A 25,423-nucleotide genomic window follows, 5' to 3' on the forward strand; every position below is an offset into this window, starting at 1 on the left:
TTATTGATATTTTGATGTGAAATACTGTCACTTGATGGAAGGAAAGTACTCTGCATATAAATTGAATGTCACCTCCTAATTTAATATTTTGGAATACATATAACTTAATTTTATGGTTACTGTAATTGATTATTGATTATTAGGTGACTATAGAGACTGACACTTAAATATACTTTTTTATTTTATAGATTTTTTTTTAAATTTATTTATTTATTTATTTTTTACAGAGACAGAGAGTGAGTCAGAGAGAAGGATAGACAGGGACAGACAGACAGGAACGGAGAGAGATGAGAAGCATCAATCATTAGTTTTTTGTTGCGCATTGCAACACCTTAGTTGTTCATTGATTGCTTTCTCATATGTGCCTTGACCGCAGGCCTTCAGCAGACTGAGTAACCCCTTGCTGGAGCCAGCGACCTTGAGTCCAAGCTGGTGAGCTTTTTGCTCAAACCAGATGAGCCTGCGCTCAAGTTGGCGATCTCGAGGTCTCAAACCTGGGTCCTCTGCATCCCAGTCTGATGCTTTATCCACTGCGCCACCGCCTGGTCAGGCTAGATTTTTTTTTTATATAATAATTTTATTTTTTTAATGGGGTGACATCAATAAATCAGGATACATATATTCAAAGATAACAAGTCCAGGTTATCTTGTCGTTCAATTATGTTGCATACCCATCACCCAAAGTCAGATTGTCCTCTGTCACCTTCTATCTAGTTTTCTTTGTGCCCCTCCCCCTCCCCCTTTCCCTCTCCTATTCCCCCCTCCCCCCTGTAACCACCACACTCTTATCAATGTCTCTTAGTTTCACTTTTATGTCCCACCTACGTATGGAATAATGCAGTTCCTGGTTTTTTCTGATTTACTTATTTCGCTTCGTATCATGTTATCAAGATCCCACCATTTTGCTATAAATGTTCTGATGTCATCATTTCTTATGGCTGAGTAGTATTCCATAGTGTATATGTGCCACATCTTCTTTATCCAGTCATCTATTGACGGGCTTTTTGGTTGTTTCCATGTCCCGGCCACTGTGAACAATGCTGCAATAAACATGGGGCTGCATGTGTCTTTACGTATCAATGTTTCTGAGTTTTTGGGGTATATACCCAGTAGAGGGATTGCTGGGTCATAAGGTAGTTCTATTTTCAGTTTTTTGAGGAACCACCATACTTTCTTCCATAATGGTTGTACTACTTTACATTCCCACCAACAGTGTATGAGGGTTCCTTTTTCTCCACAGCCTCTCCAACATTTGCTATTACCTGGTCAGGCTAGATTTTTAAATATACTACATGGATAGTAACTATAATACATACATATAAAAATTTCCGGCCTGACCTGTGGTGGCGCAGTGGATAAAGCGTCGACCTGGAAATGCTGAGGTCGCCGGTTCGAAACCCTGGGCTTGCCTGGTCAAGGCACATATGGGAGTTGATGCTTCCAGCTCCTCCCCCCTTCTCTCTCTCTGTCTCTCTCTCCTCTCTCTCCCTCTCTGTCTCTCTCTCCTCTCTAAAAATGAATAAATAAAATTAAAAAAAAAATTTCCCCAGGTTTTTACTTAATTGAACTCATTATTGTAATTTCTTTTTTGAAACTTTAAAAATCATTTGTTATCAAATTAATTCTTATACATAATTATATAATAATAAATGATTATAATGAAAAACAATAGTCCTCTGCCCCATTCCTCACTTTCTAGTTCCACAGCTCAGAGGATTCTCAAATCTTTAATCTATTCCTCTGATTATTTATTTTTATTATGGTGAAATATGCATAACATAAAATTTATCATTTTAACCATTTTTAAGTGTATAATCCAGTAGCATTAAGTATACTTGCAGTTTATGCAACCGTAACTACTATCCATTGCTAAAACATTTTTATCAATTCAAAAAGGAACTCTGAAACCATGAAATAGTAGCTCTTCAGACACCCTACCCACATTTCCTTGGTAACCTCTATTCTGCTCTATAAGAATTTGTGGAATCACATATGTGTATGATGTAAGTGCAGTCATACAGTATTTATACTTTTTTGTCTGGCTTATTTCTCTTAATATGATATTCTTAAGGTTCAACTATGTTGTAGCACGTATTAGAATTTCATTCCTTTTGTGGCTGGAAATATTTGTATGTATGTGTGTGTGTTTGTATGCATACAAATTTTGCTTATCCAGTCATTTGTTGACCGTCACTTTGGTTGTTTCCACCTTTTGGCTATTGTGAATATGTTGCTATGAACATTGTATACAAATATCCGCTTGAGCCCCTGCTTTCAGTTCTTTTAGATATATACTGTACCTAGAATCAAATGGTAGTTGTGTATAACTTTTTGAGGAACTTAAACACTGTTTCCAAAGTGAGTGTTCAATTTTAAATTTCCACCTTCAGTGCAGAAAGATTTTCATTTCCCCACATCCTTGCCAACATTTGTTATTTTCTGTTTTTCAGATAATAGTTCTAATTTGATATGGAATTAAGAATAGGTAGAACATTTAGTTACATGAAGCAGGCAAGCTTATTAGAGGAGATGGTATTTCAAGGAGTGTTAAAGAAAGGTGGGTAGATGTGGAAGTGAGAGGAAGAGCATTCTAGACTATAATGAGGCGGTATCATTAGCAAAGTAGAAAATATTTTTATAATCATGGCATTCAGCTTAGTTTGTGTGAAAAAGTCTAATGAAATGACTGGACAGGAGGTTTAAGATTTTCAAAAAAGAAACATGGTATAGAAGTCTAAAAGTTTTAATACCACACATTTCGAAGGTAAAATGTTTTCCCTGTGTCTAAATAATTAGAATAGGTGTTTCACTCCAAACTTTACTCTTTCACTGAGAAAATTGAAACTAATTTTCTTTTGTTATAAATTGTAGCTTTTGTGTGAAGAGTAAAAGTAAGAAAGTTATCATTCTAACCCTCCTCTTCAGTTTCTTTCAGAGCCTTTGAAAATTGCAAAAAATTGCAATAGTTTCATGAAGAATACCATTACCACTAAGATAAATTTGATTTTGACTCTCTATTGTTATTTAACTAGTAGCACCACTGTTTTGAAACTCTCTGAGAAATCACTTTTATGGGAAGAAGAATTTCTAAACATTTTTTATGGATAGAAAGCTTTCATGAAGTCATTTTGTGAAGAGACTCTCTGGTGCCAAAGTAACAACTTGGATCTTTTTATTTGTACATTGCAGATTCGGATTTTCTTTTACATCTTTATAAGTAAAAATGTATTTTCCCTGAGGGAACATTTTGCATTCACTACTGAATGTCAGATAAGCAATAAAATGTAAATGTTTCTGCTTAGTCTCTATAATTTTGATAAGTATTGCTTAATTTTATAAGTATTGTATGTTGAGAAATTTGCAATGCTACTAGATTGATGTGCTGTTTTCATTTTAAGCCATATTGCATGTCATTGAAAGGAGAAACCAAATTGTTCCATTTAAAATATATTTTATTTTTAGACTCTTGATGTTTCTATAGGTTAAGGATTTGCCTTATTTTAACTGATCAGCCAAGCATTTTCATTTATTAAGGGTTTTTTTGTTTGTTTGTTTTTTAGAGAGAGAGGACAGGGGGCAGAAGGAAAGAAAGAGAGGAACATCAATCTGTTCCTGCATGTGCTCTGTGGATTGAAATGTCAATCTCTGCACTTCAGAGTGATGCTCTAACCAACAGAGCTATTCCGCCAGGGCACCAAGCATTTTCAAGGAACTTTTTTCCCTCCCACAATGTTAAGTAGAAGGAGTCTTCATGATGTTGAGGCCTTTGTGATTATGTTAGGATGATCATACATCTGCAGAGAGTTTTCTACAGTTGGTTGCAGAAGAGGAGGTTGGAGAGACGTGATCTAGTTGTCCTTGAAGCAAGCAAACATCCATGTTGTAAACTCTCTGGTGAGAGAGGTGGGGCGTGTGGCAAGGAATTGCAGGTGGCTGTAGGAGCTGAGGGCAGTTCTAGCCAATAGCTAGTGGAAAAACTGGAGCAGTAGCCCTATAGCTAGTATGAAATGAATTCTTTTAACAACCAGACCTTGCAAGAGAACTTCAAGTCCCAGATGAGAACTGCAAGCCCAGAAATCACCTTAATTTCAGCCCAGTGAGACTCTGAGCTGAGAATCCACTTGTGCTGTGTCTAGACTTGTGACCTACAGAAACTGTGGTATAGTAAATGGATTGTTTTTATGCTACAACATGGATGGATCTAGAGAAGAACATCATGCTAAGTGAAATTAGCCAATTGCAAAAAGACAAATACAGTATGATTCCACTTATATAATATAAGGTAGGTAGAGTCATCAAATCTATAGAAACAGAAAGCTAGAAAGGTAGTTGCCAAGGTGGAGGGAAGAGTGGAATGAGTCATTTAATAGCTTTAATTTTGCAAGATGAAGACAGTTTTGGAGCTTGGTTATACAATAATGTGAATATACTTAACCCTACTGAACTATACATTTAAAAATGGTTAAGATGGCCCTGGCCAGTTGGCTCAGTGGTAGAGCGTCGGCCTGGCATGCAGAAGTCCCGGGTTCAATTCCCAGCCAGGGCACACAGGAGAAGCGCCCATCTGCTTCTCCGCCCCTCCCCCTCTCCTTTCTCTCTGTCTCTCTCTTTCCCTCCCGCAGCCAAGGCTCCATTGGAGCAAAGTTGGCCCAGGTGCTGAGGATGGCTCTGTGGCCTCTGCCTCAGGTGCTAGAATGGCTCTGATTGCGGCAGAGCAATGCCCCAAGATGGGCAGAGCATCGCCCCCTGGTGGGCGTGCTGGGTGGATCCCGGTTGGGCGCATGCGGGAGTCTGTCTGACTGCCTCCCCGTTTCCAATTTCGTAAAATAAAAAAAAAAAAAAAAAAAAAAAAAAAGGTTAAGATGGTAAATTTTATGCTTTATATGTTTTATTACAATTTAAAAAGAATTATTTTTAAAAGTGGGTATTGTTTTAAGTCACTAAGTTTGTAGGTAATTTGTTATGCAGCAAGTGTTCATAGTGTCTACCTAGAGCCACTGACTTTTTATTACCCCAAAATTTTATACTCTGTACCCAGCCAAAAGGGTTTTAAGTCTTAAGCTATTCTTTTTTTTTTATACAAAGTTTTTTTGAAATTTTAAAAATATGTATATATATATATTTAAGACTATTCATTTTAGAGAGAGAGAAAGGGGGAAGGAGCAGGAAGCATCAACTGCCTTATGTGCCTTGACTGGGCAAGCCCAAAGTTTCAAACTAGCGATCTCAGTGTTCCAGGTCAACATTTTATCCACTGCGCCACCACCAGTCAGGCTTTTAAGCCATTCTTAACCCTGAGACCTTTAGTCACTTTCCTCTGCCTAGCCACATAAATCTATAATAACACTTACCACATTGTATTTATATTTTAAGTATTTTTCTTTTGGGTCTTCTCCACTAGATTGTGAAGTGTGGTGTTTTTTCCAAAGTATTTCACTTTCAAGTTTTATGGCAACAAGTTTACAACAAATTCAGGTTGTAAGTACCTGAAAATGGTACATTTTAGGAAACATTGGAGTGGTTGCATCTTATTTTCTTTTTACAGCCTAGATTCTAATAGTACAGATGCAATATTATTAGCCTTTTAATAGAGGGATAGAAAATGAATTGCTTATTCCTTTTTTTTTATTTGCTTACAATTAATTTACTCAGGTAAGGAATAAAACATTGATGAATTTGTGTAAATAAATATATTTTTCAGATTTCAGCCAGTATTTTAACTCAAACATAACAAAACTGGTAAAATATATTCATTTTAACCAAATATTTTCTTCAGTCATTGATGAACCCAACTATGTTGATCAGTTAAAAAAATTAAGAATTTATGTTTTAAAGTGTCAAGAGTTTATTTCATATGTAAATAGCTGTTGGGTTCTTACTGTTTTCTATTCAAGAGATTTCAACAAAGTAGATTATCATGAGGAACTGTATGAGTTATTTCTGAAGTTCTATTTTATTTGAAATTTTTTCTGTAAGTATTATTGTGTATTTTTATCAGAAATTTCCAAAAAAAAAAATTAAAAAGAAGACTCTGGAAATAGATCAGTATTACCAGTGCAGCTCTAACATTTTCTGAGTCCTCATCGTTTAAACAAAATTATGCTATGGAATATTCCTTATGAGAGAGGACTATAGATCTTTCATTTTTATTTAGATTGCCAACAACTAAAAGGGACCTTACTTTCACTTCAGTATGGATTTCCTCCATATTATTCTTCTTAGTGCATTACTGACTGCATTAGATTTGTTGCAAGTTTGATCCTGAAATGTAACCAAGCCTCCTGAGGTAAAGGTGCTGAATCAGATATTGCTGATAGAGTATAGGAAGTTGTTTTAATAGAAATATGTATTTTTGTTTTCTCATATTTTATCTTTGAACACAAGAACTAAAAGTATACTAATTTTTACTTTAACTTAAAATGTGAAAACCACTACTACTTTATTTTCTATTTTTATTATCATTTATAAGGAATTGTATTTTATTCCTTACCTGCCATTTATAGGTACATATAACTGAACAAAAAAAAGTGAATATTTCTTAAATATTAGTACCTCATGAAATGAGTAGTGAAGAATCATCTTCAAATGGAAAAATATGACATTTTACGAATAAGTAAATTATGTGAAAAAGATGACAAAAGGTGGTAGTCTGTTTAGGCAAGCCTATCAGAAGCATTAAGACTTGAGTACCGGCTATTAAAGTGAGTAAATGGCAATATTCTAAAGTTAAACACATGCCAGAAAACATTTTCCAAAGGACTGGGATTGTAACAGTACCATTAATGAGGGAAAAGAGGTTTTAATGCAATTTGCACTTTCTAAAGTTTCAAAAAGAAGCTTTGAGTTAGTGCATTGTTAATGTACTGAACATCTGGAACTGTGTAAAAGCTATAGACATTGAGCAAATGCAGAATTTCCCTACTAGGTTGCATTCTAACTTACTGCCTCCCTAGTGAGGTACCGGTTTTAAGAAATTTGAAAATGTAAAATGACAATAACCAGATAAGGCATAAACATTCCAAAGTGTCTTTTAATTTGTGAAATCTGACTAAAAAAAGTCTCTGAGTTTTACCAAATCCAAGTGATATGAACACCAATTAGTAGATTAAATCATCTATATCACTATATGTGGGCTAGTCTCTCTGTATATGAACAATATTTTTTCTTTGTGAGCTAAGTGAACAATTTCATAACAGAGATTTCTCACATTTTTATAAATGTAAGTCTTAAAACCTGAGAAATGGATATGTGTCAGTGTACTTTTCTCGAAGTTATCTGCCTTTTAAGTACCTAGTTGGGATACTTATGAAAATTTAAATATCAATTGAATTATGTGTATGTTTAATTATTTGTGTGATATTTCTGTGGCAAGGGGGAAATAATTAAGATACATCAATGTGAAGTTTGAGCATCACCTGCTGTAAAAACGGAAAAGCTATAGACCTAAATGTTTTGTTACCTAGAGCTGAAAACTTACTATAGACCATTTTCATCAAAATAATCAGTATTTTTTGCTATATTTTCAAAATGCAGTAGGGAGCCATTGGAGGCATTAGACTTAATTTTAAAGGGATTGTGCTGGTTGCTGTATGGAAAATGGACTGTAGAGAGTAAGGTGACTATGCAGGAGTATGCTGTAATAAATCACCTGACAGATGATGATGCCTTGGACCACTGGTAGCAGCATTTTTGGAGTGTTGGCAGGATTTGCTGATAGGTTGGATATGTAGTGTGATAGAAGGAGGGAGGTTTTCTTGGGCTTTTTTCTTTACCTGTACTCTACTGCAAATTAATCTCATTTATATGTGCCTTCTTTCAGTAACATCTACTGTCTTGGTTTCCCAGTTTATAATTTAATTCTGACCTCCCTTCTAAGTACCATGTGCTAAAGAAAGAAACTTTTGTGTGCTCTTCTATTCTCAGTAATCTACTACAACACACTTCACTTCTGACTCCAGATGTGTGGTTTTTGTACATCAACCAATTCTGTGACCCACAGCTACACTTTAATTCAATTCTGACACTACTCACCTAGAGATAGCATCAGATCCCACAGGTTAGGGGCTCAGAGCCACAAGACTGCCTCCAGTTCCAACGCCAATCTCAGATTCAGATTGTTACTTGTGTTTCTGACTGGCTGTAAATTGGAGGTTCCCATGACCCCTTCCTCAGGTTCAAATAAAACCTTTTATCAGATATATAAATATATTCTTCAATTCTGTAGATTTACCTTTTAAATCTCTTGATAGTTTTCTTTAATGTGTAAAGTCTTTAATTTTCATGAAGTCCAATTTATATTATTCTTTACTTATCCGTGCTTTTGTGTCATATCCAGGAAATCGTTGCCAAATTCAATGTCTTCAGGATTTTACCCTATGATTTTTTTCTAATAGTTTTATAGTTTCAGTTCTTACATATAGGGTTTTGGTATTTTTGTATATGTGAGGTCTAACTTTAGTTTAAAAAGTTTTTTCATTGATTAGGAGGGAGAGAGAGAGGGATGGAGGGGGAGAGAAGGGAGAGAGAGAGAGAGAAGCATCAACTCGTTCCACTTAGTTGTGTACTCATTTATTGCTTCTTGAATGTACCCTCACTGCTGGGAATAAAACCCTGACCTCACTGTGCCAGGACGACACTTTATCCACTAAGCCACCTGTTTGTTTACTGTTACATGGTTATTCTGTTTCCTGTGATGTTTCTTGCTTTATTTTATTTTATTTTATTTTTTGTATTTTTCTGAAGCTGGAAACGGGGATAGACAGACAGACAGACTCCCACATGGGCCCGACCAGACCGGGATCCACCAGGCATGCCCACCAGGGGGCGACGCTCTGCCCACCAGGGGGCGATGTTCTGCCCCTCCGGGTCACAACCAGAGCCACTCTAGCGCCTGGGGCAGAGGCCAAGGAGCTCCCCGGCCATCTTTGCTCCAGTGGAGCCCCGCTTGCGGGAGAGGAAGAGAGAGACAGAGAGGAAGGAGAGGGGGAGGGGTGGAGAAGCAGATGGGCGCCTCTCCTGTGTGCCCTGGCCGGGAATCTAACCCGGGACTTCTGCACGCCAGGCCGACGCTCTACCACTGAGCCAACCAGCCAGGGCCTCTTGCTTTATTTTTATTGACCAGGCTACCTTGATCACCATGTAATATGCCGTGAACTGTTATTCTGTTTCCTGTGATGTTTCTTGCTTTATTTTTATTGATCAGGCTACTCTGATCACCATGTAATATGCAATAAACTGTTCTACCAGTTAGTGATATTTTATACAGATGTGGCAGTTTATAAACAAGAGAAATTTATTTCTCACTATTCTGGAGGCTAAGACTCTTGAGATCTGGGTGCTAGTATGTTTGGGTTAGGGCCTTCATCCTGATTGGTAACCAGTGCCTTCTCTCTGTGTCCTCACATGATAGAAGCGGCCAGAAAGATCTGTGGGATATTATATATTTTATATTTATTTCTGAAAATAGATAAGGATAAAATTCTGAGGAAATAAACCATCTTATAAAAAATAGTTTCTGTGCTCCAGAGAATTTGGGGTGGTTGTCTTCGCTATAATAATTGGTCCACATTATATAGAACCCCACATAGAACAAGTGGGTAAAACAGTTCAACTTAGTAAAAGTCTCTACTACTGGCTTGTCTCTCATTTATTTCAGCTTTGTTTTTTTTTTTTAAATAATTTTATTTTTTTAATGGGGTGACATCAATAAATCAGGATACATATATTCAAAGATAACAAGTCCAGGTTATCTTGTCGTTCAATTATGTTGCATACCCATCACCCAAAGTCAGATTGTCCTCTGTCACCTTCTATCTAGTTTTCTTTGTGCCCCTCCCCCTCCCCCTTTCCCTCTCCCATTCTCCCCTCCCCCCTGTAATCACCACATTCTTATCAATGTCTCTTAGTTTCACTTTTATGTCCCACCTACGTATGGAATAATGCAGTTCCTGGTTTTTTCTGATTTACTTATTTCACTTCGTATCATGTTATCAAGATCCCACCATTTTGCTGTAAATGTTCCGATGTCATCATTTCTTATGGCTGAGTAGTATTCCATAGTGTATATGTGCCACATCTTCTTTATCCAGTCATCTGTTGACAGGCTTTTTGGTTGTTTCCATGTCCTGGCCACTTTGAACAATACAGCTATGTTTTTTATTTACTTCTACATTCTTTGCACTTACTATTTTGATTCTTTAGCTTCTTAAAAAGAATGCTTAATTCACTAGTTTCAGATTCTTTAAATAAATACATTTCAACCTATCAGTATATTTCTAAGTATTGCCTTTACTTCATCTCATGTTTGTAATTGTGGGTGCTCTTCTTATCATTTCGAAAGAATTCATGACTTTATTTTCCTCTCTAAACCATATGTATTCTTTTTTGTTATTTTTTCCTCAGCTTTATTGAGCTATAATTGAGAAATAACCCATATTTTCTTTTTTTTGTTTGTTTGGTGTGTTTTTTTTTTAATAGGGACAGAGAGAGAGTCAGAGAGAGGGATAGACAGGGACAGACAGACAGGAACGGAGAGAGATGAGAAGCATCAATCATTAGTTTTTCGTTGCGAGACCTTAGTTGTTCATTGATTGCTTTCTCATATGTGCTTTAACCGTGGGCCTTCAGCAGACTGAGTAACCCCTTGCTCAAGCCAGCGACCTTGGGTCCAAGCTGGTGAGCTTTTGCTCAAACCAGGTGAAGCCGTGCTCAAGCTGGTGATCTCAGGGTCTTGAACCTGGGTCCTCTGCATCCCAGTCCGACGTTCTGTCCACTGCACCATCGCCTGGTCAGGCTAACCCATATTTTCTTTAAGAATATAGTCTTTAGTATTGTGCTTGTATTTTTTTCCCCACTAACTTTATATTATTAACTTTTAATCAGAGTAGTATTGTTAGAATATGTGGTTAATCTGATAAAGATTCTTTGAAATTTGTTGAAAATTCTTTTATAATCTAATACATGGTTATTTTTGTGTTATATTTGTTTATTTTCTACTTATTCGCTACCTGAGTCTCTGTTTATGTATTTACTTGATTTAGTTTTTTAAATACAACAAATTTTCAAACAGCTTAGCTGCCTATGCATTAAGTAACATGATCATAAAAAATTTTAATTTAAAGAGTCTTAAGAATATTAAAGAACTTTACCTTAGGTTAAGAAAGATAACTTAAGTTTGTCAACTTTGACAGAAAGTCATTTTTTTTCTGCTTTTGAAATTCCCAAGGTAGCAATAATAGAAGTAGTTAGTAGCAGCCACAGCGGCAGTAATGATGTAGTAAAAGTAGCAACAACAGTTAACATTTATAGTGCTCTTATTAAGTGCCAGGCATCATTCAAAGTTGTCTAAATCAATTAATGAATTTAACCCAATAACAACTCTATGACATATCATTGTTTTCCTCATTTTATAGATGAGAAATGAAATACACAGAAATGTTAATATCTTGCCATAGTCACGTTGTAGCCACATTGGTTTTAAACAAATTAAGATAGCCCTGGCCGGTTGGCTCAGCGGTAGAGCATCGGCCTGGCGTGCGGGGGACCTGGGTTTGATTCCCGGCCAGGGCACATAGGAGAAGCGCCCATCTACTTTTCCACCCCTCCCCCTCTCCCTCCTCTCTGTCTCTCTCTTCCCCTCCCGCAGCCAAGGCTCCATTGGAGCTAAGATGGCCCGGGAGCTGGGGATGGCTCCTTGACCTCTGCCCCAGGCGCTGGAGTGGCTCTGGTCGTAACAGAGCAACGCCCCGGAGGGGCAGAGCGTCGCCCCCTGGTGGGCGTGCCGGGTGGATCCCGGTCGGGCGCATGCGGGAGTCTGTCTGACTATCTCTCCCCGTTTCTAGCTTCGGAGAAATACCAAAAAAAAAAAAAAAGATAGTAAGTTTGGCCTGACTTGTGGTGGCGCAGTGGATAAAGCATCGACCATGGAACGCTGAGGTTGCCGGTTCAAAACCCTGGGTTTGCCTGGTCAAGGCACATATGGGAGTTGATGCTTCCTGCTCCTCCCTCCCCCTTCTCTCTCTCTCTCACTCTCTCTCCTCTCTAAAAATTAATTTTAAAAAATTTTAAAAAAATGATAGTAAGTTTGTTCAGTTGGACCCACAAAAAATTAATTTTTCCTCTCCTTTATAGTTATTAGAGAAGTTAAAGGAACGTTGGCTTTGCACTGGTTTATGGCATAATTTGGAGTTGGTGAAGACAGTCATCGTAGAACCACAGGGAGGAGAAAAGACTGATTTTGATGAATTGCTGCAGGTGTACTATGATGCGATCAAGTACAAAGGAGGGAAAGGTATTTGGAAATTACTGGAAGGTCAATGGGAAAAATGTTTTTTGTTTGTTTGTTTTTTTTTGTATTTTTTCTAAAGTTGGAAATGAGACTGCCGCATGCGCCCAACCGGGATCCACCTGGCATGCCCACCAGGGGGTGATGCTCTGCTCATCTGGGGCATTGCTCTGTTGCAACCAGAGCCATTCTAGAGCCTGAGGCAGAGGCCATGGAGCCATCCCCAGCGCCCAGGCCAACTTTGCTCCAATGGAGCCTTGGCTGTGGGAGGGGAAGAGAGAGAGAGAGAGGAAGGAGAGGGGGAGGGGTGGAGGAAGCAGATGGGCGCCTCTCCTGTGTGCCCTGGCCAGGAATCGAACCCAGGACTCCTGCATGCCAGGCCGACGCTCTACCACTGAGCCAACCGGCCAGGGCTGAAATGTTTTTTATTATAAAGTAAGAAGTTGGTGCTGTTAGAACATTATTTGTGTTATCTTTTTAAATGAATTGCACTGGAAAAAGAATTATATTTTATACTATGGAGTAAAAAGAAAAGAAGTTAAATTTTTTTTAATGGTGAAAGGATGGCAGATAGTGAGGCAAACTTCTGCATGTGCCCTGACCGGGATCCAGCCAGCAACCCCATCTGGGGCCAGTACTCAGATCAACTGAGCTATTTTTTTAGCTCCTGAGGCTGATGTGCTCAGACCAGCTGAACTATCCTCAGCATCTGGGTTCGACACTCAAACCAGTCGAGCCACTGGCTGCGGGAGGGGAACAAAGAGAGAGAGGGGAAAAGGAGGAGGGGAGAAGCAGATGGTCACTTCTCTTGTGTGCCCTGACCTATAATTGAACCCAGGGTATCCATATGCCAGGCCAACGCTCTATCCACTGAACTGTCCAGTCAGGGCCAAGAAAAATTCTTTATTTGGAGTTTTTCTCTTACGAATATTTTCACTTGGGAAACATTCAGCTATTATTCCATAGTCTTCCCTGTACTACCCATAATTTGTTATGAAAGAAGGCAAGTATAGCATGTATAAATATCTTTACTAGATAAATAAGCCCTGCATTTTGATAAAAATATTAATAATATACTTTGAGTTTATATGCTATTACATAAGGTAAACTTGAGTTTTCAGAACATAACTGAAGAAACAATATCAAAGTTAGAGAATGTGTATAGAGAGGTTGATAGGAAAGACTAATAGTAATAATTCATGAACAATGGAAGATCATAAGTATGAACAATGGAAGATCATAAGTATAATACAACATAGTTGTCAATATCCTTGTATGATAAGTGTTCTCTATGTGTTTTACATACTTTTCAATATAATATAAATTCAGTATGATATGTTGTACAAATTAAGAGATATTTAAATAGTTCTGAGAACTTTACATACATGTGGTAATGGTGATTACAACTTCTGTTTTTAAAGGTAGAACAGTTGATTCACAATTGCTCAGTTTATGTAGTTAACTACTCTGATGTGGATTTGCTGTTTTAGTTTCTGGGAGATACATAGTTTGTAAATTGGTTTGCTGCCATATTGCACCTAAATGTAATTTTGTCTTTGTCTATTTAAAGACATTGAACTTTTTAAACTTCATCTCATAATTGTTTTTAATTTTGATTCTTTTAAGTTTGCTACTATGATTACCTAAAATTAAAGGTTTTACAAAATGACAAGAATAGGCAATTTCTGGGATCTTGAGTGTGCTTTAAAAAATGTTTATATTTTATTGCTTAAGGTGGAGCCCTCCTGGTAGCAGTTTGTCGCGGTAAAGTGAGTGAGGGTCTGGATTTCTCAGATGACAATGCCCGTGCTGTCATAACAATAGGAATTCCTTTTCCAAATGTGAAAGATCTTCAGGTAGGCCTTCAAAGTCTTAAGATATTTTGTTTATCATAGAACTTACTGATTTTGTATAAAGTTAATTATACATTTTTCTTGTATTTTTAGACATTTTATTTTGATTCTGTGGTGAATTGATGAGTGAGAAAGGTTTAATAGATATCAATTTTATTTGTTTATTTATTTTTGCAAAAGGAAGGGCAAGAGAGGGAGAAGCATCAACTCATTGTTCTATTTAATTGTGTATCCCATTGATCCTTCTCATCTGAACCCTGCCTGGGGTTCTAACTGGCAACCTCAGGGTCTAGCCAGTGCCCTTGGGCTCAAGCCAGCAACTCTGGGGTGGAGCCAAGGACCTCAGTGCTCCAGGATAATACTCTGTCCACTGTGCCACCAGTTTATTTTATTTTTAACTTATACTATCTTTTGTTTAACCAGAGTGATTTTCAAAGTATGGTTCCAGGTCAGAAACATCAGTATCTCCTATCACCTTGATAGAAATATTTATTTACAGGCTCCATCCAGACCAACTGAATCAGAAATTATGGAGGTAAAGCCCAGCACTTTGTGTTCTCTGAAGCTCTTAGCCACAGACTCACATGGGATCCCCACAGGGGTGGGGCCCTTTTTCTATCTAGCTACCTTCTCTCCAGTGCCCTGCCCTGCAGATTTCAGTGGTTTTAACTGCTCCAAATTCTTATCCCTTCCATCTCACCTAAGCAGGACCACTATGTTCTGTTTGTTCTTCAGTGCCCTGTGCTATTATCAGAGTGTAAATTTCACTCTGAAGGAGATCTGAAGATCATGGAGTTCAGCTCATGGATTTCCCTTTTCCCTGAGATTATTCATATGTTGCCTGGTGTCTACTCCCTGAAAGCAGTTGCTTTATCTATTGTGTCCAGTTTCAGTCACTTGCAGTGGGCAGAATATTTTGAACCAGCTATTCTGGTCTTGGCAGGAAAACGGAGTTTCGCTTCATTGTCACTGATTGTTTGCTAAACGTTATATTTGGAAAATTGTTAGTAGCAATAATATGAAACCAAAGATGATATTAACTTCCATCAGGGAGGATTTTTGTTTACTTCCTACAGGCATTTGAAGATATGAGCAATCTGAGACCAAGAATTGAGGTTTTCTGACCTCTAAGCTGACTGCATTGAATATAATTCATATCCCTCCTGCTAGGGCACAACCTGTTAGTGTCTCATACCAAAGCAGGAATTCTTTCTCTAGGCAGGTATCTTCTTTATTAAGTTGGCATTTCACTAGACACTGTGGATTATAACAGTAATAAATAGTGTTTCTCTGGTTAGTTTCTACTCTTCCCTAACCTCTGGACCTCCTCAAAATTTATGAAAGTCCTCAAGGGATATCTCCTCCTTTCGGCTTCCACTACCTTTCTCCAGCTATCAGTGCTACCAGTGAGAATGCTGCTGACCATGCCCAGGAGTTCCTGTTCTAAAATGGATAATGCTACCTCTGATTTTTACTGCTGATGAAACAGTTGAAATCTGCTCAAGAAGACTGTTGTATTCCCATCAACAGCGTTAGTGCTGCAGTTCACTAAAGATGAGTGCTACTGATACCACTGCTGCTGACAGTGGTTCTATCTCTTTTTTATGTCTTACCATTTTACCTCAGCCCTATATTAGTGCACTAATGCTGCTTTATTAAAGTGGAAAGAATTCCTTTCCCCTTCTTTCTGAATCACACATTTCCCTAATGTCTTAAATATAGTCGTCCCCTCCTAAAAGTAGCTCTTTCAATTTTTGCTGAATTTCCTTTCTTTTTGGACCTATATATGAATTCTTGAGAGTGGAAAGAAGGTAACGTTATAACTAATACTAGTTTGTATTAAATACAAAGTAACAAGACCTGAAAGGATTCACATCAAACTCAAAATAATGATTAGGTCTGAGAAGAAGAGAAAGGAGTGATATTGAGGGTAGTTACCAAAAGACTTTAGCTTTTTTTGTGCTTCTTTGTGTTAGTAAAAAACAAGCTTTAAGGAAATTTGATGAGAATAAAGGTGTTCATTATGTTACTCTTTCAAAATTTGTAAAATTAAATAAAATGTTACTTATGAAGAAAAATATTACATTTACCTTCTATTTTCTCTACCCTCACACCCAAGAGCTGTTATTTTGGGCATTGTTATTATGCCAGTCTTGGTTTTTTCTCGTTTTGTTTTTTTGACAGAGGCAGAGAGTCAGTCAGAGAAAGGGAGAAATAGGGACCGACAGACAGGAAAGGAGAGAGATGAGAAGCATCAATTCTTTGTTGTGGCAACTTAGTTGTCCATTGATTGCTTTTATATGTGCCTTGACTGGGGGGGGGGCTACAACAGAGCGAGTGACCCCTTGCTCAAGCCAGCGACCCTGCACTCAAGCCGGATGAGCCAATGCTCAGGCCGGGACTTTGGGGTTTCGAACCTGGGTCCTCTTCATCCCAGGCCAATGCTTTATCTACTGCGCCACCACCTGGTCAGGCTAGTCTTAGGTTTTTAATGCTTTATTTCCTCCCTATAAGTTCTTCCCAGGCAGCATCTCAGTCTATCATGCAGAAAAATAGACACCTTCTTCTCTGACATTCCTCAGTAATGATCCTGCTTGTCCTAGTTCTACTTAACTGAATCCCAATAGCTCTAGTTTTATAAAACAGCAAAATAACAGAAGATGCAATGAGGCCTGGGTGGGGAGGAAGAAAGTTGTTCTAAAGAAGTTGACCTAGTTTGCCTAGTATCCCTAGTGATTCTAGTGGTTTCTGAAAGAACCAAATAAGATAGACCCAAGAGTAGTCCCAGTTGCAGTGATAAGGGACAGATAAAGAGGGAAATTCTTTACTGGAAATACCAGATATAAGGGAAGTATATGTCTTATTACTATATATCCAGATCAGTTCTTCTTATGTAACTAAAAGTTCTTAAACTCAGTGATTTAAAACAACAATCATTTATTATGGGACATATCTATGGGAGCAGGTAGCTTGCAGTAGATGATCTCGGCTGGGAAGCTTGCTAATTTCAGCTGGGCACAGTTACCCTGCTGTGGTTTGACCATTGTAGTGAGCTCAACTGTGTAAGGTCTGGTATACATGTGTATCTCATCCTTTGTGGAACAACAGACTAGCCAGAACATGTTATTGCACTGGCAGAGGTACATGAGGGCAGGCTTGACTGTATAAGCACTTTCACATTTACTAACCTTTTTGCCCAAAGCATGTCATATGCCCAAGCCCAAAGTCTGGAGCATGGGGCAACAGTGGGTGATAATTCTCCACCACACATGGCAAAGGATTTAGAATTAAGACTTCAGAATGGAATCCTAACATTTTTTTCCCCATAACTAAAGGATCTTGTAAGATATCCATCCAAAAGACTGATGTTTATAAACTTTAAGAGTGTAGGTATTCAATTTTTCTAATAATTAAAAAGGCCTTTTATCATTTGGAAATAACCAGAATATAACAGTCAATACCTGAAATACTTGAATATTTGAACTAAAACAGAGCATCATTATGGATGGCTTTTTAAAATTTGTATATGACCAAACCAGTTATTGAAAATATTTATTTGTACACTACTATGGGGTATAAAAGACATACAAAGGTCTGAAATTTTAATGAAATTCACTTTATTTTTTGTTCTGCTTTTGATGTCATATTTAAAAAACCATTGCTAAATCCAGGGTCATGCAGATTTGCCCCTAATACTTTCTTTAAAGAGTTTATGTAGTCTTAGCTCTTCAGTTTATTTATTTTAAAAACTTTTATTGAATTTATTTGGATGACCTTGGTTAATAAAATTATGTAGGTCTCAAGTGTATAATTTTATAATGTATCATTTATCTGTATATTGTATTGTGTGTTCACCAAAGTCAAGTCTCCCTCCATCACCATTTACCATCCTTCTACCCTCTTCTGTCTCCACCTACCCCTTTTCCTCTGGTAATCACCGTATATGTCTGTGTCTATGAGGTGTGTGGGTTGTTTTTTTTTCTCTTAATTTCTTCACCTTTTCACCCAGCCCTGCAACCCCTCTCTCATCTGACAGCTGTCAGTCTATTATCTGTGAGTCTGTTTCTATTTTGTTAATTTATTTTGTTCATTAGATTCCACATGTAGGTGTGATCATATGGTATTTGTCTTTCTCTAACTGGTTTATTTCACTTAGCGTAATATTCTTCAAGTCCATCCATGCTGTCACAAATTTAGATATTTGATCTACTTTCAATAAACTCTAGTGAATGATGTAAGTAAAATAAGGGTCTAACTCTTATAAACAACATTTAGTTATATCATGTTTTTATAATTTATTCTGCCAATCTCTGCCTTTCAGTTGGAGAGATTAATCCATCTACATTTAATGTAATTACTGATACAGAAGATCTGCATTTAGCTGTTTCATGCATGTCTTATGTGCTTTTTGTTTCTTAATTCCATCATTATTGCCCTTTCTTTGTATTTAGTTGATCTTTGTTGTCTCTATTTTGATTCTCTTCTTATCTTTTATGTATATTTCTTATTTTCTTAGTGTTACCTTGGGGATTACAAGTAATATTTTAATCTTCCTACTTCCCCTTTTATATTATTAGTATCATAGATTGCATCTTATTACATTGTATGCTCATTAATATAAGTTATAATTTTATGTATTTGCCTTTTAAAGTCATGTAGAAAAAAAAATTACAAACAAAAAACCCTAGCTGTATTATATTTACCTAGATAGTTATGCCTACCATTGTTATTCTTCTTTTTTTTTTTTTTTTGTATTTTTCTGAAGCTGAAAACGGGAGGGGGGGGGACGACAGTCAGACAGATTCCCGCATGCACCCAACCGGGATCCACCCGGCACACCCACCAGGGGGCGATGCTGTGCCCCTCCGGGTCGTCGCTCTGTTGCGACCAGAGCCTCTCTAGTGCCTGGGGCAGAGGCCAAGGAGCCATCCCCAGCCCTCGGGCCATCTTTGCTCCAATGGAGCCTCGCTGTGGGAGGGGAAGAGAGAGACCGAGAGGAAGGAGAGGGGGAGGGTGGAGAAGCAGATGGGCGCTTCTCCTGTGTGCCCTGTCTGGGAATCGAATCCGGGACTTATGCACGCCAGGCCGACGCTCTACCACTGAGCCTGTTATTACTTCTTAAAGCACATATACTGGCTTCATTAGGTTATATTTTATTTACTTTATTTATTTTTTTTGTGTGACAGAGACAAGGAGAGACAGAGAGAGGGACAAATAGGGACGGACAGACAGGAAGGGAGAGAGATGAGAAGCATCAGTTCTTTGTTGTGGCACCTCAGTTGTTCATTGATTGCTTTCTCATATGTGCCTTGACCTGGGGGCTACAGCAGAGCGAGTGAACCCTTGCTCAAGCCAGCGATGTTGGTCTCAAGCTGGTGAGCCTTGCTCAAACCAGATGAGCCCATGCTCAAGCCGGTGATCTCGGGGTTTCAAACCTGGGTTCTCCATGTCCCAATCTGATGCTCTATCCACTGCTCCACTTCCTGGTCAGGCATTATGTTATATTTTAGTGTTTGTAGATTTGTTTTATAATCTATTAAGTGCTGTACCTTGAAGTTTGGACAATTTTTTAAACATCTTTATGTTTCTATAATTAAGACAGTGCCTTGGAATATATTGAGTGTTCAATAAATGTTGGTTTAAAGATTAAATATAAGTTTTTATTTAGGTCTCAACTATATATACTAATTATTTAAATATGTTTATTTTTAAGTATTAAATACTATTTATTAAATTAAAGTAAAATTTAAATATACATTTAATATATTTATATTTAATATAAGTTATTAAATAGTATTTGGTTTTGTTTGTTGTACTTGATGTTGTTAAAAAAACAACAATCCTTTATACCTAGACACTTATTTAAGGCATAATAATGGTAGTAATCATTATTAGATTAGATGATGAGTACAGAAGTAAACATTAATATAACATAATGAGGCAACACAGTTTGTTGTTAAAATCATAAATCATTAAAGGAGTTGTTGAAGGGAAATGCTCAATCCCAATAGCATTTTATACTCTATCTAATACAAAGTAGAATATAATAAATAGGCTTGTTTTATATTAAGTATACTGGCTGTCACTCAATTTTATATTAGTTTGCTACTGTTGTATTACAAATTACAATTAACAAATTGGCTTAAAACAATACACATTTCTTATGCCACAGTTTCCATGGGTCAGAAGACTGGCCATGGCTTAGCTGGATCCTCTGCTCAGGATTCCACAAGGCTATGCAGTCAAGGTGTTGGCTGGGCTATATTCTCATCTGGGTCTTGAGATCTTCTTTCAGTTTCATTCAGGATATTGGCAGAATTCAGCTCCTTATGGTGGTAGGACTGATTCAGTCAGGGTCTGCTCTTATCTTCTAGAGCAGTGGTTCTCAACCTTTCTAATGCCGTGACCCTGCAATACAGTTCCTCATGTTGCGGTGATCCCAAACCAAGAAATAATTTTGGTGGCTACTTCATAACTGGAATTTTGCTACAGTTATGATTCGGAATGTAAATACCTGATATGCATTATGTATTTTCCGATGGCTTTAGGCAACCACTCTGGGGTCGCGACACACAGGTTGAGAACCGCTGTTCTAGAGGCTACTCAGAGTTCCTTGCCATAGGATCTTCTCACATACTCTCTCACAGTATGGCAGATTATTTCTTCAAGCTCAACAAGATATTCTCTAGCACCAGTCTACTAAAATAGAATCATATAACAACTTCAAAACTAACTTCCCCATACCTTTGCCGTATGATATAACCTAGCCAATGGAGTGACTAACCATCACCCTTACCATATTCTATTGGCTAGAAGCAAGTCATAGGTTCTTTTCTCACTCAGGTTGCCATATTCTTGTCTCCTATAAAATGAGATGATGAACTAAATGATTTCTATAAATGGCTTTTCCAAAACTAACAGAGAGCTTCAAATTACTGGACCACAAATTAAGACTTTATTGTTTTCTTTTACATTAATAGTCTATCATACAAGAGTTAGTAGGAGTTATTTATAAATGCAAACTTTAAATATACTCTTATGAAAATGAAACAATCTATTTCAGCATTATTTTCTCTGTTGTTTCATTTGAATTCTTATTTTGCATGTCATCCTAGCATGGGGGCTGTGCTAATCTTCTCTGTATTATTCCAATTTTAGTATATGAGCTGCTAAAATATGTAATTAATTCCTATTTTAAAAGCTTTAAGTCGGCATCTAAGTTAGAAAGTGATTTGAGTGGAGGAAAAAGAAGGCAATGACATTAATTTTATGATACTAAATTTTTTCTTAAGTTTGAGGTACAGATTATGGAAGTAAAAATTAAAATACAGTTTAAAATGCCAACTTAAGACTTTGTAGTCTCAATTGCAGAGTTTGGGTTTTAGAGAAGAAGGAAAATGTATATTAGAGCCAAAAATATGACTTCTTTGGCTGTGACCAGGATTTCCTCTTCCCACCTTGGGGACTAGAAAGTAGAGGTAGGAAAATTTCATTTTGGAGCCAACTGTGACTTGTTTAGTTCAAGTCATAATTTATTGCACATACCTCAGGGACCTGAAAATAAAGAAACCCACTATGAAATGTTGATAATGGGCCACTCTAAAGGGCAAGCATTAAGCTAACTTTCCCAGTGAGGATATTTTCACTTCCACCTTTTCCAGATGCTTCTGATCATTCTGTAAGGACATATTTAATCTTGTAATGGTTAAAAAGGAAACTTATTTGAAGGACAGAAGAGTGAACCAAGGCTTTTTACATGATCAGATGTTGGTGGAAAAGTTGTTTTCTTTTAATGCAATTAAGTCGGTATAACAAGGCTGCCCTTTTAATGGATATCTAAAGCAAATCCTTTGGACAATTAGCATGATCTAAAAACTACAAAAGCCTTCAACTTTATAATTCAGGCATCCACATTTCAAATTGGTGGCACGGTCGTATAATTTCTGCAGCGTTATAAAGTACAATACTTAAATTTTTAAAATCACATTTTATTTGTATTCCTTAGCATAGTTTAGTTTAGGAGTATATAGAGATATTTTTCCTTTGTGGGTAGTACGCCTTTACTCCTCTGGAAGAATTTGTAAAATCATGGCATGTGGCTGAAAAATTTATACTTTAAAAATATTCAAGTGATATGTTATAAGTGCTCTTACAATGATTAAAATAATTAAGATAGATAAAATTTATAATTGTATATTATTTTTCTTTAGTAATATAGTATGTTGAATTAATAAAATAATTTCATTTTGAAAAAGTATTTAAAATTCAGACAGTGATCTGATTAGTTGTCTTAGTATTGCCATGTAATAACCATTATGAGTTCTTTTTTTGATTAGGAAACTTTGCTTAGCTCTGAAGGTAATAAACTATCTGAGGATATCATTTTAATCAGTTTTGAAAAATTACATTTATGATTAAAAACTATAGGTATCTATTATAGTTTTGTTAAATTATTGACTTTAACAAACACATAAATTTACAGACTTTCATGATTTTTTTTTTTTTTGTATTTTTCTGAAGTGAGAAGCAGGGTGGCAGAGAGACAGACTCCCACATTTGCCCAACTGGGATCCACCCATCAAGTCCACTAGGGGGCAATGCTCTGCCCATCTGGGGTGTTGCTCCATTGCAACTGGAGCCATTCTAGCACCTGAGGCGAAGCCCTGGAGCCATCCTCAGTGCCCGGGCCAGTTTTGCTCCAATGGAGCCTTGGCTGTGGGAGGGGAAGAGAAAGATAGAAAGAAAGGAGAAGCAGAAGGATGGAGAAGCAGATGGGCACTTCTCCTTTGTGCCCTAACTGGGAAACGAACCCAGGACATCCACATGCCAGGCTGATGCTCTACCACTGAGCCAACCGGTCAGGGTCCAGAGTTCTATGATTTTTTATAAACCTCAGAAAAATAATTTTATCCTTTGCTTGTCCCAAAGGGTAACAGCATTAATAAAATAGAGTGCCCATTAAACCAGTGGTTTCCAGTGTCAAAATATTATTAGATGATTGTAGTATTGGAATTCTTAAATACGACATTTTGTTTTAAGGAGGATGTCCCTTCATTTTTCGTTTTGTTTTGAGAGCAGTATAAATATTCATGAGTAGGTAAATGAAGGAAGGATTGCCATGGTGCTATACTATATCAAAACAAACTTGATTTCAAAAGCAAATCTTGCCCTAGCCGGTTGGCTCAGTGGTAGAGCGTCGGCCTGGCGTGCAGAAGTCCCGGGTTCAATTCCCGGCTAGGGCACATAGGAGAAGCGCCCATCTGCTTCTCCACCCCTCTCCCTCCTCTCTGTCTCTCTCTTCCCCTCCCGCAGCGAGGCTCCATTGGAGCAAAGATGGCCCGGGCGCTGGGGATGGCTCCTTGGCCTCTGCCCCAGGTGCTGGAGTGGCTCTGGTCGCAACAAAGCGACGCCCTGGAGGGGCAGAGCATCGCCCCCTGGTGGGCAGAGCGTCGCCCCCCTGGTGGGCGTGCCGGGTGGATCCCGGTCGCGGGAGTCTGTCTGACTGTCTCTCCCCGTTTCCAGCTTCAGAAAAATACAAAAAAAAAATTAGTAAAATACTGTATGTTTAAAAAAAAAAAAAGCAAATCTTTCTTACTAATTTTGAATAAATTTATATATTTCTGTTGAACTATTGTACTTTCATAATTGTTAATGACCTTGAGTGTTTTAGCATTCATTTATTTATTCATTTAACAAACTTTTTACCAAGTGCCTAATTTGTACTAAATATAGTAGGTGCAGAAATGATAGTAGGTGATGTCTATAATTCAGTAAAGGACACAAACATGTAACAGGATGTTTTGATGGGATAAAATCCAGGTGTTCAGTTTTTCGGGAAAATGAGGTTGAGCAACACCTTTCACTTTCCATCCAAAATGCATTTACTTTGATTGATTTACCTAGATGGAGGAGCCAGAGAGATGAGATATAAATCTTATCTACATTGAGATTCAAACATACAAACATTTGATAAAGTGGAATGGCCTCATCAACGGCCAGATTACAAAACTATTCAGATTATTAAAACTATTCAGAATAATGAAACAATTTTTTAATACCTAGATAGAATACCAATAACTTAATAGACTCTGGTGACACAATGATAACTACACAGATTATATTATCTCATGGAACTTACAGTCTAGAGAAGAATATTAAAGTAATGAAGAAACGCTTAGATTTGTGATTAAAGCTATAGGAAAAAGTCATAAGAACTATGAGAATGTATAACAGGATCCTGAACTAGTTTTGGGAGGTGAAGAAAGACTTCCTGAGGAAGTGATATTTAAGGTGGCACAGGAAAGAAGGCTAGGAGTTATGTTAGGTGCAAAGAATGGAAAAGAGTCTTCTTAGCAGAGAGAACAGCATATGCTAAGGCCCTAGGGGTGAACGAGGATAGCAGTTCCAAGAGTTAAAAGAAGCTGAGGTAGAAAGTGAGTTTAGGGAGAATGACATGTGAATAGAGTCTGAGAGAGGTATTACGGAGTCAAATAGGGCTCTCTGTATGCCATTTTAAGGATTTGAGACTATCATAAGTCATGGGAAACCAGATCTAGGACTAGAGCCTGAGGTCAGTGTAGTGGGATTCTTTTACAGAGAAGAATCTAATAGAAACCCACATGGACCTAACTCGAATATTAACATGTTATCCAGGGGAAACAAACACTGTGTATATAAACTTAAAGGGCCATAATACTGAACTCTTTTTTTTTGTTTGTTTTTTATTTTTTGTTTTATACAGGGACAGAGAGAGAGTCAGAGAGAGGGATTAGATAGGGACAGACAGACAGGAATGGAGAGAGGTGAGAAGCATCAATCATCAGTTTTTTGTTGCGACACCTTAGTTGTTCATTGATTGCTTTCTCATATGTGCCTTGACCATGGGCCTTCAGCAGACCAAGTAACCCCTTGCTCAAGCCAGAGACCTTGGGTCCAAGCTGGTGAGCTTTTGCTCAAACCAGATGAGTCCGCGCTCAAGCTGGGGTCTTGAACCTGGGTCCTTCACATCCCAGTCCGATACTCTATCCACTGCGCCACCACCTGGTCAGGCTACTGAACTCTTGACATTTACAAGTCCAGCTAACTTGCTGTTGAAATGTTGTAAACAGGCCAAATCACAGATATGGAAGAAAAACCTGTCACCTCTAAAGGTCTAGAATAAGTGTATCTTCAATTACTTAAACCTTTATTTCCTTCTGAGGAAACTTTCTTTTTCCAGACTTTTTTTTTTAAGGTAGTTTGGCCAAAATTATTGTTAAAGTAGATTTTAAGTATATTTTGAAACCAA

At 37.6% G+C, this 25,423-nt stretch overlaps 1 protein-coding gene and 1 non-coding gene across 2 annotated transcripts in view; one reads left to right on the forward strand and one right to left on the reverse strand.

The window, feature by feature from the left end:
• BRIP1 (BRCA1 interacting helicase 1) overlaps positions 1-25,423 on the forward strand; it is a 152,574-nt gene that overhangs the window by 92,679 nt on the left and 34,472 nt on the right. Inside the window, exons 15-16 of the mRNA XM_066363158.1 lie at positions 12,130-12,289; positions 14,018-14,139. Coding sequence (XP_066219255.1) covers positions 12,130-12,289; positions 14,018-14,139 — 282 coding nt within the window. The remainder of the gene's footprint in view (positions 1-12,129; positions 12,290-14,017; positions 14,140-25,423) is intronic.
• Positions 21,212-21,315, reverse strand: LOC136396561 (U6 spliceosomal RNA). The gene has a single exon (XR_010749825.1). It is a non-coding gene; the product is annotated as a U6 spliceosomal RNA (small nuclear RNA).

The sequence above is a fragment of the Saccopteryx leptura genome, chromosome 2 (assembly GCF_036850995.1).
Source record: "Saccopteryx leptura isolate mSacLep1 chromosome 2, mSacLep1_pri_phased_curated, whole genome shotgun sequence".
Taxonomy (NCBI): domain Eukaryota; kingdom Metazoa; phylum Chordata; class Mammalia; order Chiroptera; family Emballonuridae; genus Saccopteryx; species Saccopteryx leptura.